Source organism: Echinococcus granulosus (genome assembly GCF_000524195.1).
Source record: "Echinococcus granulosus chromosome Unknown EG_S00102, whole genome shotgun sequence".
Classification (NCBI taxonomy): domain Eukaryota; kingdom Metazoa; phylum Platyhelminthes; class Cestoda; order Cyclophyllidea; family Taeniidae; genus Echinococcus; species Echinococcus granulosus.
Window position 1 is genome coordinate 102345 of NW_020170482.1, and position 17664 is coordinate 120008.

The 17664-nt window shown below is 43.7% G+C and overlaps 3 protein-coding genes across 3 annotated transcripts; all 3 read left to right on the top strand. All coding sequences in view use genetic code 11, as the record gives it.

Moving 5' to 3' along the window:
• Nucleotides 1–44: 44 nt before the first annotated feature.
• Nucleotides 45–7891, top strand: EGR_08303 (hypothetical protein; the record flags this gene model as incomplete). Its single annotated transcript, XM_024497552.1, has 9 exons — nucleotides 45–107; nucleotides 866–991; nucleotides 1063–1165; nucleotides 1237–1354; nucleotides 5917–5976; nucleotides 6019–6079; nucleotides 6164–6331; nucleotides 7314–7704; nucleotides 7773–7891. 9 exons carry the CDS (start codon nucleotides 45–47, stop codon nucleotides 7889–7891), a joined length of 1209 nt encoding a protein of 402 aa, XP_024348030.1.
• Nucleotides 7892–8798: 907 nt separating this feature from the next.
• EGR_08304 (Adrenodoxin-like protein) lies at nucleotides 8799–9392 on the top strand (the record flags this gene model as incomplete). Its single annotated transcript, XM_024497553.1, has 3 exons — nucleotides 8799–8863; nucleotides 8900–9147; nucleotides 9289–9392. 3 exons carry the CDS (start codon nucleotides 8799–8801, stop codon nucleotides 9390–9392), a joined length of 417 nt encoding a protein of 138 aa, XP_024348031.1.
• A 135-nt stretch (nucleotides 9393–9527) lies between these two features.
• Nucleotides 9528–14471, top strand: EGR_08305 (SET and MYND domain-containing protein 4; the record flags this gene model as incomplete). Its single annotated transcript, XM_024497554.1, has 11 exons — nucleotides 9528–9817; nucleotides 9893–10268; nucleotides 10323–10684; nucleotides 10754–11150; nucleotides 11257–11481; nucleotides 11578–11869; nucleotides 12698–12791; nucleotides 12969–13017; nucleotides 13339–13428; nucleotides 13534–13614; nucleotides 14427–14471. The coding sequence occupies 11 exons, from the start codon at nucleotides 9528–9530 to the stop codon at nucleotides 14469–14471; spliced, it is 2301 nt and encodes a 766-aa protein (XP_024348032.1).
• Between the last annotated feature and the right edge of the window lie 3193 nt (nucleotides 14472–17664).

Sequence of the window (17664 nt, forward strand, 5' to 3'; positions counted from 1 at the left end):
TACCAGAAGACATTTCAACAAAATACTTGTCTGCTTTTGATTTCATGGCTCTTTTGGCAAGCTGTGGAGAGCTGCACGTGGCTATTAATAAAGCGATTCATATCGCAGTATGCCCATTCCAAAGTCCATTTACCTCTAGAACCATAGTCTAATTGTTAAATAAGTGCCATTTAATTAATCCTAATTCTACTTTCAAATTTCGTGGTGTAAATGGGTATTTTGGGGGAAATAAGGCTTAAAATATTATACGTTGCTGAAGTTTATAGTATAGGTTAAATGTATAGATCATAGATTAAAATGCTCACTTTCCAGCCATGTAATAGATACTAGTTAGATATCTAACTTTTGCAACTATTATTAAATAAAGTGTATTCAATTCTCATACCACATAATCTTAAGCAAAGTAAAGTAATGTATCAACATTTTGAACATAAAATGATGTTTTTGCCAGCGAAATAGCAATTTTTTCAAGCACAAGCACTTGTTTTTGCATAAATCAGGCTGAAAAATTTAAAACCATTGCTAAAATATCAGGTCCGTTAGGTGTGAGAAGACTTTATATAACTTCGCCAAGGTCCCAATAGTTGAGGGCGTTTTCTGAACTCGTCAACTGAACTAAAGCTGCTAAGGGGTACTGAAACGTGTATTTAGTCGTTCATATCCACTTTATTTGCCTTTTAAATTTATTAGGGGTTGAAAATGTTTGTTGTTAAGTTAAAGCATTTCTACCATGCTCTTCGTTATCTTACCTGCGAATTATCTTATGAAGTTTGGGGGTGGGGTGACTTTCAGAACTCTAATTAGCACTTTATTGCCTCCTCTGTGTTTTGCACTTATTTAACCTAAAGTTGATTCTTCTAACTAGATGGAAATGTCTCAAGTCCCCAAATCGGTGGAGCTCCCAAATGTCGAATTCGTTGGTGTTCCGCTTGACGATAACACAAGTAGTGGTCACGCCATCCTTTCCCATGAATACTCTGGCGTTCTTGAAGTAACCACCTTGGTGAATTTTTCTTATTACTAAACTTTTTTCCAGATTGTTAACTTATTTTTTTTGTGCAGGAATACGAAATCACTACTTCTAGTGGGATTCCTATCCGTGTATATCGACAACCCTCGAATTCCAAATCTGCTATTTTAACATACCACGATATCGGGACAAATTGTAAGTTTGACTCATTACTGCTACCAGAGTTGGAGAATCATGTCTAGTGGATTTCCTCTTTTTATCACCAGACACGTCATTCTTGGGCTTTTTCTCCTACCCTGAGATGCGGGTGATTTCGCGTCATTTTACAATCTACCATGTCTGTGCTCCGGGTCATCATGAAGGGGCTGAGGCACTTACAGTTAAGTGAGTAATTTTTTCCCCTTCTGTTTCGATTCCTTCTATTTGTTATTCTGTGATGAATGTTGACTTCAAGCCGCCCGTAAATGCAGAAATTCCTTTGTTAGTCAAGTGGGGGGAGAGAGCCTCGGTTTCATCAGAAACGTTTTTCGTTGGCGCACTGGGTACGTCTGCATGGCTACGGCTCTTTGTTTGTTGTGGAGGCTCTGGTCATTGCTTTGGTGTACGCATGAGTTCTTTGCTTATATCTTTTCGATGCCGTTTCATACCTATGCGTGGAGGTTACATCATATTCAAAATGCAGAGGCGATGCAAATTTGCTTGAATATCTTCGACTTGGATTTTTTCTAGTTTGGCTTTTGGTATTCGTGCACTTTTAGCCAATGGGGTAAGGCTTTATAGCATTGATAGGAATTAGGAGAATTGATGAAGCAATATCGTTTATTTTGTACGCATTTTCGAATTCTCTCTGTCGACTAACAACATCGTTATGTTGGTCTATGGGATTCTATGGCTTTTTGCGAACTTGGCGTGTTACGCAATGCCATACCCTATAACAACGTGACTGGATTCATTTACACTAACTGTGAAATCAAGATATGTAGTCATAAATGACTGTGTTTGTATCTCTCACACGAAAAGCCATGTTTAAAGGTTATCAGCCTATTTTGAAGATATAAACGAATTCTGTACGCAATTTGTATCGAAGGGAGGGGAACTTGATTTTGTAGTACGACTGAGTGGCGCGAATCGCTGTTTGTTTGCATTTGTTTCATGCGGATCTCAGTCTTTTCTGTCTGCATTCATGCGTTCACCAGTGCTCAATTAACATTTCTTTGGAGGACTGGTTCCTACATCTTCTTATGGGCACAATCAACTGTTGTACTTATGTTTGCATTAGCTTAAACCGTACCCGTGATCAACTTTTGCCATTTTGGAATTCACATTTTCAAATCGAACACTGAACTTCTATGAGGGTGGCGCAGGATTTTTTCCTATTTTTATTAAAATGGATGTTGGAGGAAAGAGGAGCGGAAGTCGTGTAGCCACTTCCGTCTATTCGTCCACTTTAATACGCTATTTAGCACTCGAGGTTAAAGCTACTTGCGAATATTTCTCCTAAGTCGTACTTTAAGCCAAATGGTACTTAGTCGGTTGTTTCCTGAAGCGAATTAAGAAGAGATGTGAAACATTCTTCTAATGAAAAGTGTGTTGAAAGCTATCAGTCTCTCTGAATGGGTCAGATGAAGGCTAGACGATGCCATTGCACCGTAATCGGATAGAAATATGTACTATAGACCAAGGAATGGTTACATAACTCATCCTTTATTTTGTGTCAAATGGGTTATTAGGGTGCGTCTACTTGCGTATATGTAATTTTGGATTCATGCCAATTGCTAATTGACTGGATTCATCTGAAGAGGTCAAGTGGTGAACAGCCAGATGTCAATTTCTTGCTATTTTTGTTACTTTTAAGCAAAATATAGTTGGAAATAGGTTGCTAATTACTAGGCGAAAAAGTCCCTATGTCACTTACACTTGACATGGTGATGTCCACTTTCAAGTATGCAAGTTCTACTGCGCAAACATCAGCACCATAATTTAGAAGCAGAATTTGATGAGGCTAAGTGATGACTACCGATAAGTGACATCTGGCACAGTTCAGTGTGGAGGCCATGTCTTGTGGAAGGAGATCACATGCCACAAATGAAGGAGCGATGGGAGGACAGGTAGTCAATGGTAGTCTCAAGGGGGTGGGTTGCTCAAATAGTTTCATAAATTACTCGGTGGTTAATTGTGTATACTTGGCCCAGGACAAGGGATAGGAAGAGGGAGAGCAAAAACCGATACGTACATATCGTAGACGGGAGTTGCCTATTCTTGTTTCATGATTTATTCGGTGTCGATGGTCCACCTGTATGGACATAGACAAACCCAGCACACTCACACCCCACTTCAGCTTGTTCGATAGGTTCCCACATCACTTCCAACTACGCGTTATTAGGTTATGAAGGTCTCCAATTCATTGCTGATGTTCAGAGCGCTCCAACCTAGGCAGGATTGGGGATGTCAATGTCACCTATCGAATTGGTAAGATCAAATGTCCTATATGAAGTGGTAGATGGGAAAAGCGATGTAATTTGCATTGAGGAAAAGTGAAGAAAAAAATAGTGACTGTCTCAATTTCAGTGTCACAGCCCATCTCTGTGCTTGTAGCATTCTGAAAAGTTACACAATGTTATGTCTCAGGTTAACAGCATAACAATGAAAGAGGGTAAAAGAGGTAGGTCACGTGACGGCATTGTTTAAAAGCTGCAGCTGACAGTGGGATGCTTCGCTTAACTGCTCAGGTATGCAAGTTCTTTTGTGCAAACACAATAATAATTTAGAAGCAGGATTTGATGAGGCTAAGTGATGACCGCCGATGGGTGACATCTGGCACAGTTCAGTGTGGAGGCCGTGTCCTGTCGAAGGAGATCACGTGTCACAAATGAAGGAGTGACGGGAGGACAGGTAGTCAGTGGTGGTCTCAAAGGGGTGAGGTGCTTAATCAGTTTGAAGCATCATGTAGTGAGGTCCTGAAAGCGAACATGCTAAAGTGGCAAACGTTCACGTAGGTAATCCACGAGGTGTACTGCCTCCACTCTTAATGGATTATTCAGATGTCTCTCAAGTGGTAACGCAGGCTAATTTCCAACCTTTGAACCAATCATGGGAACTCACTTTCCTTAATGAGGGACCCTAATTTGCCGTTTTTTCTTTTCTCCTCACATTAGAGGTGTGATTTGGCATCTCCTTTGACATTTCTTACTTTACGGAATTACTGTAGGACTGCAGATAGAGGGGTGGTTTGTGGTAAACGTGAAGTCCTTCGTGTAGGTGTCAACTCAGGTTGCGGATTGCATGGTGCTGATAGGCTTTACGTCTTTTTGGCACACACCTTTAATCTAGTCATGATTATGCAACGAGTGGGAGACAGACCTGGGTTGATCTGATTCACCTCGATTACAGCGAAATTGTGAGCGAGGTTTAGTGTATTCGCTATCTCACTGACTTTGCTGACTTTTGGTGCAATTGATTGATAAGAAGTAGACTGCCAAGTGTCTGAAAGGCAGGTTATCATCTCATCTCACCTCACTACACCACACCACAGTTCACTAACATTTGATATGGATTGATGCACTCTGACCGAATAATGGAGGAGGCTTCATTTTGTCATCTGGTGCTCCAAGGTTGTGTGACAGTAAGTCTTGTAGATGTTCACTGTCCTGGTTGTTTTTGCATCAGCAACCCTTGGAGGGAGGTAGGGGGGACAGTGAGTGTTGGCTCATCCGTGCTGCTTCGGATTCCAAATGGGGAGTGTGGTTTCCGACCGTTTGATTACCCACAGCGTGATTTGAATCATCCCGTACCATACTCGGTTGATTTGCGAGGTTAGTATAGAAGAGGTAATATTATGTGTTGAATGGAAGAGGGAATATGGACTCCATGGATTACTTACGTAGAGTCGCAGCACTCAGTGAGGTCTTTTACTTCTGCAAGGAAGTCTATTGTGGCGACACGATCACAAGTGGGAGAGGTGTAATTCGTAGACTTCGATGAAACCTCTCTCCCCTCTCGAGCTGTTCCAAAGGAACTTAGTTTGGAGGCGTTGCTTCAAGTCATGGATGATGTTCCGCGGTGAGCACATTTTGGAAAAACAGTCAGGTGTATCATCCGGCTGGGCTGTGTTGATGAAAGCCCTCACAGGTGTACCGAGTCAAGAGGTTTACCACTATTCATTACTCTGAGGATGCATTGGAATAGTCAAATTACAAGGGAATGCGATCTTGGATACAATTTCCGCATGAAATTTCGGTCATTACACTCATTGCATGACTGAGTGGGATTTGTATGTACAAACATTGGTATGTTAGTCGCTGACTCATGTGTAGGTGCGCAGTCTGGAGTTAATAGTTCATTTTTTAAGCATAAACATAAGAGGAAGGTCTGTCGGCACCGTACAGTTGTTTATCTACTTGGGGAGTCGCCATTCCTCGTTTGTGAACTTTATGAAACCGCCTTGTTAATGGCATTTCACCAGCCTCGTTTTCAACACTTTCCGTGTTCTGCTTTGCGTTCTTGTTGTGTGTCCTGCTATTTACCGTTCTGTAATTCGTAGTTGTTAATTTACCCTCTTAAAACCGTCACTTCTGCAGCCCAGTAGAGTGTCAGACATCTCTTCTTCGCCCAAATGAGGAGACGAACATTTTCACCACGAGTGAGGAGAGCCTTTTTGGGCGACAGTCTGCCTATCAGAAGTAAGAATTACAAATAGGCCAAATCTGCATGCATGCAATCCTGCTTATCTGATTCGAGCTACCTACTCCGGGCATCAGTAGTACCATGTCTAATCGTAATCGTTTGTTACAGTGTTGCAGACGATAGCATCCCTTCTGTGACCACCAGGTTAGCGGTTGTGTATGCATGCCAAAGCTGTTTCATTTTGCTTAGATCTGGCGCCGTTCTGTTGTTGCTTCACCTTTCTGATGACACAGTTAAATCCCCTTCAATTCTTTTTTTTTCAGTCAGTACCCTAGAATGGACGAGCTGGCCGAAATGCTAACCTCAGTTGTGGACTACTTTAAGTGAGTTCTCTCTCCCTCAATACAAAAATAACTCTCCTTTAGAATAAAATACTTTATCGGTTTCGGCATGGGTGCCGGCTCCAACATTCTGGCCCGTTTTGCGGTGAGTTGGCCCTCATTTTACAGTCACCAACGTGCTCACGGACACATTTTAAATTGAGTCCCACCTTCAATGTGTCATCTGTAGCTCCATCACCCGGAGAATGTACTTGCTCTGTTTCTGCTCAACCCGAATGGAACAACTCACGGTTACTACGAGTGGTTCCGCAATCGCTGGTCTGATTTGCCCAATCTGCAGCGTGGTTTCTTCACTGATAACCTCCTCAGCCAACTTGAAGCTCATTGGTTCGGATTTGTGCGTTACTTTCCATTGCCTTTTTGTTTGGTTATTCGAATGCTTCAAAGGTCTAGAGTCACTTATTCCCCAAAGAGACGGCGCATAGAGGTGTGTAAATCAACTGGGAGCTTTTGGACTTCATAAGGAAGATAGGCAAAGTTCGAGGAGAGCAAAAAGCGTTAACTTGTCTACTGCGTTGGGGCTTGTTTCTGTTTCTTTACCTGTGATGATGCGGTCCAGAAAATCTCTACCTTCCCTGTCTAAACACCTTATCACCTCCGCATGCCAGCGTTCAACCTCTGGGCCGGTCGAAGGTGAGAAGCTGCTTTGATTCCCAGCGCATGTTACCCCTTTGAGAGTTCAGATTTTCGTGAATATCTGTGTCCACTGTTGCTGCGGTAGGATATCATTTGTGTTATTTCGTTGCAAGGCATGTTGCGCATTCAATACCCAGGCGTTTTTGGCTAGGAGCACCAGGCGCCGAATTGGATGCTCATAGCAATGACTGCTGTGGCTGTCTTTGAAACGTTTACATGTCTCAAACGCCTCACTACAAAGCGTCACCACAGCTACTGCATGAAATGTGGATGACATCTTTATTTCCAATGTCTCCTCTGGGCGGGACTGGACTGGACCGACGGAGAACGTGTGGGTTGGTTACTGCGCCTAGTGCTGCCGTGACAACATCTGTTATCGTGGCTATAAAATCAAGCCCCCGTCTGACTCGTGCGCCTTCCGTAGCAAAAAGTCGGGAACATTCTTGTACACATTCCACTGAGAACACTTACAAGTCAAACTGAATTCCCAAGCTTAGCAACCTAACAAGGCACAATAGCATTGCTTTGTTCTGAAAGCTCCAATTAACGTCCAGAAAACTAGTAGCGAAGCTGTATGGCACTTTTTTACAATTTGAACCATGCGAGAGTAAAAGTGCTCGCATAGTAAAGCTGTCATAATCAATCTACTATCTGTGGCACCCTCCTCCCCTCGTCTGCCCTAGGGTCTAGCGGACAATCACGATCTAGTTGCCTTTTACACTCAACTTGCTCGCAGCCTAAATCCTGTCAACTTGGCGGGCTATATTGATTCCTACATTAACCGCACCGACCTCGGTCTAGTCCGCTGTCTTGATCCACCCTCGGTGATTGAACAGCGTGAGCGCGAGGCCGAGTCTCAAGGAGCTCAACCCACTGCGATCAAGGTCAACTGTTGTCTGGTAACGGGTGCTCTAGCGCAGGATTTGGCTCGCGCATTGTCTGACCTAAATGGACGCATGGATCCGAGGAGGACGCAGTTCCTTCTAGTGCCCGATTGCAATGGATTTTTGATGGAAGAGGACCCAGACAAGTTGGCGGTGAACTTTCTGCATTTTCTGCGGAACGAGGGCTTTTGTAAGTTGGGCGGGGGTGTTTTTTTGGGGGTTTTGTGTTGGACTTAGTTTGCTTTTTGCTGTTTTCAGTGGTGTGTATGACTCCAGAGAAGCTACGCAAGGAAGCATCTGCAGTGCAGATGGAACTAGCGCGAAAAACCAATCAGGAGCTGCCTAGCTCGGCCTTCATGCCAGAACAGGAGGCTTAGAGATGGTGATTGTAGGAAAAGCCCTCCTCTTTCACTTTATTACTATCTGCCTATTTCAACAATCGTCATCCTACCCATCTAAAATTGCGTTATGCGTGAGTGGGACGTTGGATCCGTCTTTTGTTGTGTCCTCTTCTTCCTTCCCATCACCCGACTTTGTTTTTTTTTCCTTCTTGCGCCGGAACTATGTGATAATCAGCGTACTTGGGTTAATTTGTTGGATTGTAGTAAATTGGCCAAGGTGCGGCGGTGGTGCTTTCGTCGATGTGTTGCGGCTGGGGTGGGGCCGATGAGGGTTTGAGCCAGATTCGAGGGCGACGTTGGGGATTTTAGGATAGGGCGGAGGGGATGTGCTGTCGTCGTCGGTCGTTGGGTGTAGAGGTTCTCCTCTCAAGCATTGCGTGAGGTCTTCTGCACATCGGTCCTTGTCAAGGCTTTTGCAGCAAAAAGTGGGCTAAGGAAGCGCGCGGATTGTATAAGTAACTAAAAGAACAATTATTCAAATCAGTACGGATCATTTGTAAATTGCACATGTAGTTTTTGCGTAACTGTGTTCACAAAATAAGTCGCCAACTACATTGGGCATTTCGTTAGCATTTAAATTTCTAAGTTATAGGAAAATCAATTAAAATGAATATTTTTGGTAAAGTTAATTGGGCATTTCCTCAAACGGGTGAGTACAAAGTGGCTAGTTAGATCAAGTGCTGTCGTTCAGGGTCGCTCAATTAAACGCGCCTTGTTCGTGGTAGCCTTTTGCACGGCCCGTGTGGCATTTGCACCTGTCTTAAGAGTATTTGATGTTTCTTCGACACCTCTTTCAGGTGTTTAGACCTTACGTTCATCGCCTTAACCCCGCCAGCGCTCAGTATATACTAATTTCAGGTGTGGCTTTTCTGTAACATTTAACATGATAACAGGTGTTAGGTTTCATGGCCGGCGCGAATGGGAGGATCCGAAGTCCCCCAACGATGTGTGAGTTCATTAACACTCTTTTGATTTGTTCGATAGTGTGCATGTAATTTTCAAGGACAAGGATGGAACAGAAATAAGGGTTGCCGGCAAGGTTAACGACAATTTAATGTACCTTGCCCGTCGGCACGGCATTGATATTGAGGGTGCGTGCGAAGCTTCATTGGCCTGTTCTACCTGTCATGTCTACGTGAACGAAGAAATGTTGGATAAACTCCCCGAGCCAAGTGATGAAGAAAATGATATGCTAGATATGGCTCCGTTTCTCAAACTAAATTCCCGGCTCTGTATGTTCACTGTTTTAAGCTAATGTTTTTAATTTGTTGCACTTTTTGAGGTATTAGTTTCTACAACAGAGTTTTATAGTACTGTAGAAGCGTGTTAAACTTTTTGAATTACTGATTAAATTTGAACTGCTTTATTTCTAGCTTGTCAAATAATCCTGACTAAAGAGTTGGATGGAATTGTGATCGAACTGCCGCCAGCAACTCGGAACTTCTACGTGGATGGTCACAAACCGGAGCCACATTGAACAAATCATCTCTAACTTGCTTTTGATATTGTCAACCTATTTTATCTATGGAATAAATTTTTTATTTACATTGCGAAAATAACTTTTGTTGTACTTCTCTCATTTCGAGTGTTTAATTTTGGCCTTTTCTAGTCCATGCTCCGAGGAAATGATGGTAAATCGGGAGCAAGTCGAATCTGGGAACATATTCTTTCTACAGAAGTCGAGCATATTGAGTCAGACGGAGATCCTTTTGGTCTACTTAAACCTGTCGGCACACCAATTGAATACTACGCACGTTTGAAGAAGTATGCAGATGGAAAGCACACAAGTCAGGCGTTAAAAAACCTTCACAACTTTATTTTTGATCTGGAAAGTGGTCTCGTTGAATGCAAGAGCTCGGAAAAGGCTATCAACTGTCGTGAAGAGGGAAATAAGTACTTCAAGTGCGCACTACCTTATCACTGGTTTTTAAACTGCCTGTTTTCGGTACCTGAGTTGCTCCCTTCATTTTTTTCTAGGTTAGGAGACTATGAGACGGCGTCTGGATGCTACAAAAAAGGAATTTTAATTGCGGAAATAGATTCAAAAGAAGCTGCCCTTCTCCACGGTAACCTCTCGGCGTGTTTCCTGCATCAGTCAAAGTGGACGGCCTGTATTTGGCATGTATGTTTGGCCTTACGGCTTCACGATGATTCACAAAGTTCAATTGGAAAACGTCTGCAGCTTAGGTTACAACAAGCCTGTACAAAAGTGGGACGAGAAGATTTAACCGTTTTGAACGAGTGCTATGAATGGGTCACAAAGTTGTGCGAAGATGCAGCTCCTCTACTCGATTCAGAAGAACGCTACGGCTTTGTTAATCTGCCTGTTCCAAAGTTTGGGAGAAGTAAAAAGGTATTTCTACTGATGTAATAGAGTTAGAGTTATATCCACCTTTTTTAATTTCAGTTGAAGGCTCTTTCAAGCCGTTTGGTTGTTCATGAGTCACCTAAACAGGGCCGATATGTCGTCAGTGAAGGATATTTCAAAGCAGGTGATGTATTAGCAAGTGAGCCCTCGGGTGGTTGGGGAAAAGGTGAAATTCAATGTGGGGCACCGGCGGCTGACGAGCTGGCAGTTGCATCTTGTATTCTATTACCGTTTCAACGGCACATTCGCTGTCTTGCCTGTCACAATCAGCTAGAAAGTGTAGGTTATGTTTGTCCAGACTGCAACGGCGCAGCTTTTTGTGGACCTCCATCTCGTTGCTTCTCTCGACACTTCAGGAATGGTCAATTTATCATGCCACAATGGCACAAAGATGAATGCAGGTATGGGACCTACCTTTTATTCAAACATTTCATTTGCTAATGCTGTTATGGGATAATGGTTTGTCCTAGATATGCTTTCCTGCTCAATTCAATTGGTCTCGGTCATCTCTGCTACCGGCTGGGAACACTTCGAGGACGGCATCTTCTTCAACCTGATAGAGAGGTGTCTTTAGACAGTTTAGTCGACAATTATGAACACTTTCCATCGCACCTCGAGTATGGCTTGACTGGATGGCTATGTGGTCTCCTAATGGGGCGTATTGGTCTGCCCAACTGTGGTGATTGGTGCTTTCGAATGTTGCATCGGCTGCAGTGTAACGTTCATGCAATAACGCAAATTAATACTGCAGTTAGCAGGGATTACGGGCTAGTTGGTGTGGCACAGGAACGCATTGGTGGAGGTCTCTTTCCCACTGCGTCGTTCATCAATCATGCCTGCGAACCCAACATCGCGTACCAGTTCACGGTTAGCTTTGAAACGGTTTTGCTACTTAGTAGTAATTAGTAGAAATGGTAGCACGGACTACCTACAAACTCTTGCTAATTGATAAATTTCTGAAATCGCCTTTTAGAATGGATTTATCATTATTCGATGTATTAAAGACTTATCTCCAGGAGATGAAATCTTGACGTGTTACGGTCCGCATTTCCGACATAATCCCGACATGGGCGCTCGAAAGAGAGCTCTTCTTGAACAGTACTTCTTTGAGTGCTCCTGCGTCCATTGTGATAAAACACAACAACTTACTACTTTATCTCCCGAAGAAAATGATCGGTGGTGCAAGCTGGTTGAAAAGGTACGATTTCATTACCTCTTTTGAAATAATAATATAAAAGGTTGGAATGCGGAATCCCAAGCAATCAGCCTGATTGGGCATCACTTTTACCTCTAGATCTGTTCTTCAAAGACGCCTTTGTCTACTCTTCCATCTCTGTTCAAGAGACTGAAGCGTCTGTCAGATCCTACCGCCACAATGACTCCTAAACCCTCTTATGGTGAAATTGCAGACGAGACAGCCTTCGGGCTTTTCAAGGAAGCCATGACCACTTCATCGTCAGAGGCACGAAAAGTTGCGCTCTATTTGACGACTGAATCATGTGATTTCGTGCGCACTCGATTTGGTGCTGATAGTATTGAGTATGCTTGGGAATTGGTCAAGCTGGCAACCGTCACCACGGCGGTCGGTGAGTCAAACAACGACGGAGTTAAAGCCACTCTCCAGCGAATCATGAGGAGTTATTATGGAGAGCGAGAGGCGAATAGAATTTTGGACCTACTAAGTGATGTTTTTTGAGTAAATATAATGAAGTGTCTTTTAGTCTCGTGGGACGAGGCTTTACGAATTGCGCATTTGATGGCGCAGACTCCTCGCGCCCCGAGGGTTCTAACGACATCTATGCCCTATTCTCATGCCTCTTAGGACGACTTGTGGGGTTGCAAATGCGTCGTCTTTGCACCCACTGGTTTGTTGGCTCTATACCAGGTAGCTGTATACCAGTCGATGTGGTAGTACTGTCTAGCTACGCTTTCAACCATGGGACTCTTAAGTCCCAGCAGGCTATACTCCATATTCGGGTCTTGTTGATGGTCTCTCGGCCGGCTTGTGTAGGAGTAAGGCACGTCCTTTCAAACTAACTTGGTTTGTTACGACCTCAAAGGGGGTCTGGAATGCGGCGTTGCTAGTGCACACATTTTCATGCCACTTCAACTTTTTATGACGTAGGAGAGGCTCGAGACTTTGAGGTCTTTCCCACATTATATTGTGTGATTGACAATCCTGTAATCGACCTCTTTGGCGTGTAGTTTTGGCAAGTTTTTGTCATTTCAAATTACTTTAATTAAAATGGCCTTTACGAGAGTAAAGTTTCACTTATGTAAATTTATATTAATGAAAAAGGAAATATCGCGGGCTTACATAGCCAGAAATGCAAACTTGAGAATTGATTGGCTATTTTTTAACCAATAAAATCATCGGAGGGTGCTTTGGTTTCGTTTCTGTGTATTTCGCTCAGGTAATATGCTCACCTCTGGTTTTGCTTTTATTCCCGCGTTTTTGCGAAGAGCAAATCCAAAGAGCATCGATATACTAAAGCCTGTTGTTATTGGGTGAGCTTTAAAATTGCATTTTATTTACTTACTTCTGGCGATGCTTATGTAACTGATGTGCAGCAGAATTTGTTGTGATTAAACGTAGTCTTTCTACATTCGTTGTGTTAAGTCACTAAATGAACCGCAAAGCTCTTTTCGGCTCTTTTATTTACTCGATTTTCTTCGCAACTTCAGTTGCTATCGGATGTACCCCGGTGATGAGCTTGGTCGTGGCGTATCAAAGGTAATTTACCACTATCTTTGTAATAACTTAAAGCCAACAAGTAGTCCGATATAACAGGAACTGCTTTCTTGATATTTGTCCTAATGATTGACGGCTGAGCCACTTTTGCTTCAACTGCTCCTATTTTTGGACTATTAAAAAAGATACTGCATTTGAGATGAAGTAAAATTTGTTTCTCTGGAAAGCTATAGAAATTCCTTTAAAGCTGTAGAACTTCTCTTTTTCGGAATGGTGTACTTGGCTTTATTGATTGGATGAAAGCTTTTGTTGTGATGTGGTGAAATTACCTGTTCTAATTAGTGGTGCGTGCAATTTTCTTAGGGTGGTGGCAAAGGCGGTCCTGTGCGTGATGCAGGAGGTTCATTTGGTAAACGGGAAGCCGCACTGGAGGAAGAGTATTTTCATCGCAAGGTAAAATCCACGAAAGGGACTGATTTTTGTGGTGAAGTGGTGGAAAACCCTTGTTTTTTGTTTTCCATGCTAGGGTTTAATGTGACCTTTTTTTCTCCCGTTTAGGACTTGGAGCAAATCAAAGAATTGAAGAAACATCTTGTTGCGGAGGTGAAATTCCATGAGGAACAAATCGAGCGTCACAAGGTAATCTATTGTGCTGGAAGCGTCAATGTCTTTACTACAAAATTAATTACCGAGGTCTTGATAAGAATTTGCTTACCACAATACAAGGAAGACAGTTTCTATCTAAAGTTGGACTGCCCGACTTATTGTGCTCCAAAATCGGCCCATCTGTATGTGATAAGGTTTAGTCCAATCATTTATCTATCATATGCAAACAAAAGGATGTTCTATTTGTGCAACTCTATTTCTATGTGAGAACATCCAATATACGCAACGTTTGGTTTCGGATGTTCTAACTCAGAAAAAACTTGGAATTTAGGGAATACCTCCAGATAATGCTGTACCGAGAAGACCTTGTTTGAAAGGGGAAAAATTCGTTACACACAAATTTTGCATTATTATTGCTATTTTTTGAGTATTTTACAACTCAACGAAGATCCCAGATGGAAGCATTACTTTATGCCCTCGAAATACGGTGCTGGCATACTTTAATCGCGCCTTTTAATCACCCCTTTTCTACCTCTGTCTTTAGGAGGCTCTGCGCAGAAGCCTAGAGCAGTTAGAGGAAATTGATTAGATCCGTCTTCGTTTTTAAATGTGATTACGCTCCTCTTCCCTCGCTTTTAACCGCACGTTTAATTATCATCTGCGTTTTTTTCTTTGCTGCTGGCATGAACTCGGAGGGCGTATATCTGCCCAATGCCGCCGATCGGTGTTGTTGCTCCGTTGGCCTAATGCCTTCTCACGCTTCCTTTTCGTATCCATGCACGCGCGGACAGATTGATTGACCGGTTTTTGGCAAATGTTCAGTCCTATCATTCTTTTTGTTTCAGGCTGCAATCGAGCGTCATCTCAAGTCGTTGAAAAGCATGGATTAACTGCTTCCCCTTCCCCTCATCGTCATCACTTTTCTCTTACTAATCGCTATCTTCTGCTCGGGTGTTTATAGCTAATTAGTTGTCAATTTTGGAGAAGTGTTAACATTTCTAGATTCCTTTCTTACTCTTGTCTTGTCTTTTTGCATTTTTGACTGTTAGATTGCTAAGTGAGGGATTTATTTTCACTTGTGGGTGCTTTTGGTAGGACGTGTGCGAAGAAAGCTCCAGTCATTTAACTGCAAAGGGCGTTTGATTCTATAGCAATGAGGGTAGATGCTCCTGTGGCGGAACTAGACGTTGTAGGCGGTGCCTTAGGCGTCCCATCACTAGTGGCCAGTCCACGTATCCTCGGGCGGTTCTGTCCAATCTATTACGGTCCAGTAGCACGCAAATTTCGTGCTTCCGAAGTGGTGATGCCCTGCAATAAGGCCTTTGAAACGTGTAAATGCTTCAAAGATGGTCATGGCAGTCATCGCAACGAAATGGCACAGAGGATGTCTCTCGCCATGGCAACGGATGATGCAAATTTTTTACGGGAGTTCGGGATTTCGAGGAATTGATTCATGATGGGTACTCGTGACGTTCTAGGGTGGTTCTGCTTCACTGCGATATCCTTCCCTTGTGGGGGCTACTACATCAGTGAAATCCTGGCATTCAGGTACCAATATGGCGGGAAATCATGTGGGAAGGTGCTTGTAGTCTCCCTTCGTCCTCACTTAAGTGCCTCCCTCTCGGGGGGCATCGACTTTTTCCCCACTGCTGCGTTCTTTGCAATAATTCGGTGTTGGAAGGGGCTTCTTTGTCCAATGGCTGATTCACTTGCGACGGGAAATGCTTTTTGCGTTACAGCGCCAGGCGGATAAACGCATAGTTTTTCTTTAATCAACTCGCCCACCACCACACATAAGTAAGTCTCGCATCATTTTATCCCTAGAAGCTTGTGCTTAATGTGTGACTGGGAGCTGTCTGGTTGCTGAGGTCCAAGCAGTTAGGGTTGAGTTCCACCTACTCGATGTGACACAACTCGAAGGTGTGTTGAGAGGCAGCCAGGCCCAGTCGTTCATGGACTTTAAGGTGTGGCGAACACTGCTTCGCCCTCATTTTGCAATTTTTTTTCTCAATTACTGTATGCCCCTAATTTGCAGCGCCGTTTCCGGTCTCTGAATTTCCATCGCCTTTCCTCATTACCATTATTTTACTGTCAGTTCTTCAGTAGCATTTTCGTTCAGTTGTGTCTGTATGATCACGAATGATGGCAGCATAAAACGCTCCAATTCCACATTTTCCTCGGGAAGGCAAATAATAGGAAAACTTTTGTCCTACAGGACCTCGTCAAACATGTACCAGTCGCCCGAAATGCTTTTTTGGTTGGAACAGTTGACACTAGATAAGGGAAGATTGAACTTTTCTGACTCTCTGATGCAACTTTTTCCATCTGGCAAGTCGGTTACCTTTACGGTTTGCTAATGAGATCTGCATTCGTCCTTTTTCTGGAACATCACGGACTCGTGTTTTCGGCGCACTTTTCGCAGAGTCGTCAAGAGGTGGGACCTCCGATGTTGTGCATGCGGGGCTCTCCTTACGTCCAGATGGCTGCAAGCAGGAGAGCAAACAGTGGATGTTGGAGCTGCTCTTAATTTGATTAGCGACGGCCTACGGTTTCGGATGTATGTCTATGGAGTCGCTGATAGACGAGTCTAACTACGACTTCCTGGGTGTTCGCTCGCCATAAGTGGCTGGTGATGATGAAATGTGTCTTCACCATCAAGAATCAGAGATCAAACTGCAAAACTTTTACAAACAGCCGTCGAGGGAAAAGTTGGTGATTCTTTTCGCGGATAGCGATGGGATAAGTGAGACAAAGCACAACGTATGAAGTGATCGGCTTGAGAGGGAATGGGGAGCACGCCTGGCTACGAGAGGAGGGAAGTTGGTCCGTCAAAGGGGATTGTGATGTTGTCTGTCGGCGTCTGCCCACACAACAGGATCCGTACTATGAAGCATTCCTCTATTTCACTGTGAATTTATGGAATGACCAAGCCTGTCTCGTCACAATATTTCTAGGCAGATCGACTCTTTCCAAGTTAGTCGAGAACTTGTCGCTAGATTTAAGCGTTTAACTCTTTAATGAAAAGGGAAGATGGAAATGTGTGAAAAGAGCCTAAAATGGATAGAAAAGTTCGGAAATGGCCCTCCTGACGTGACGGATGTCGAACCCTCTAACATAACAATCTATTGTACCGTCTCAGCAGAGGCGGGACCATGTTGCAGTTCAACCAAACGAATGCTTAGAGTAGCATTATTACTTTCGTGAGGTGAACCTTCACGGTTCTTCAGAGTAGAAGCATTGGCTGGGACAATACTGTCAGGTATTCTTCTACCTCTACAGTTCTTTTTACACTCTTTGTGATCGTAGTCGCATGAACGCACGGGTTGCTCAATATCCACTTCACCAAAATGATCATCTTCGGCCCCATTCCGTTCTTAAACGACGAGGAGGAAGCTTGGACGAAACCAACAAGAATGTGCGCCAACGCAACAGTTCAGGAGAAAAGGAAATCCTGAGTAAAAGCAAGGCTTCTGCTGAAGGAAGGATTCAAGGGGAGTGTTGATTAACACCACCTTACTTTCTTTGTGAGGTGATACCTGAACATCTCCCAAACTGTCCAATCAGGAGACAGAGTTACGACTTTTATGCGCTTTCTCAAATTTGGCACGCAATGGAATTGGGTGGATTTAAACAAGGTCAATTATATGCGGTGGAACAAAAGGGGCGGAGGAATAAAGACTGGCTCACTCACTGTCTGAGTGCAGTACTTACCCACCTAAGTAAGAATGCCTTGCGGATATGTGCTTTTCGTCCAAGGTAGAACTAGGACAAACAGGTGAAGCAATGACCCACTAGGGAGACATGGCCAACCCGCTGCACTTGGCTGCAAACACGTATGCACTCATACCGTGTCGCGTCTGGGCGCATGGGACGGTGAAAGAGAGAGCGAGAGCGACTTACATGATTCACCCAGCTGCGACGCACGACGGCTAGACGATGGAGGCGAAACTGTGCTGAGCGGCTACGAGGACACTCACTCTGCGCCTTCTGCCTGTCCACCTGACTGCCGCACCGTTTTCGCTTAGTCGACTTCGATCTCAGTCGCCAGCATCATCATCCATTCTTCCACTCCCCCACCTACCC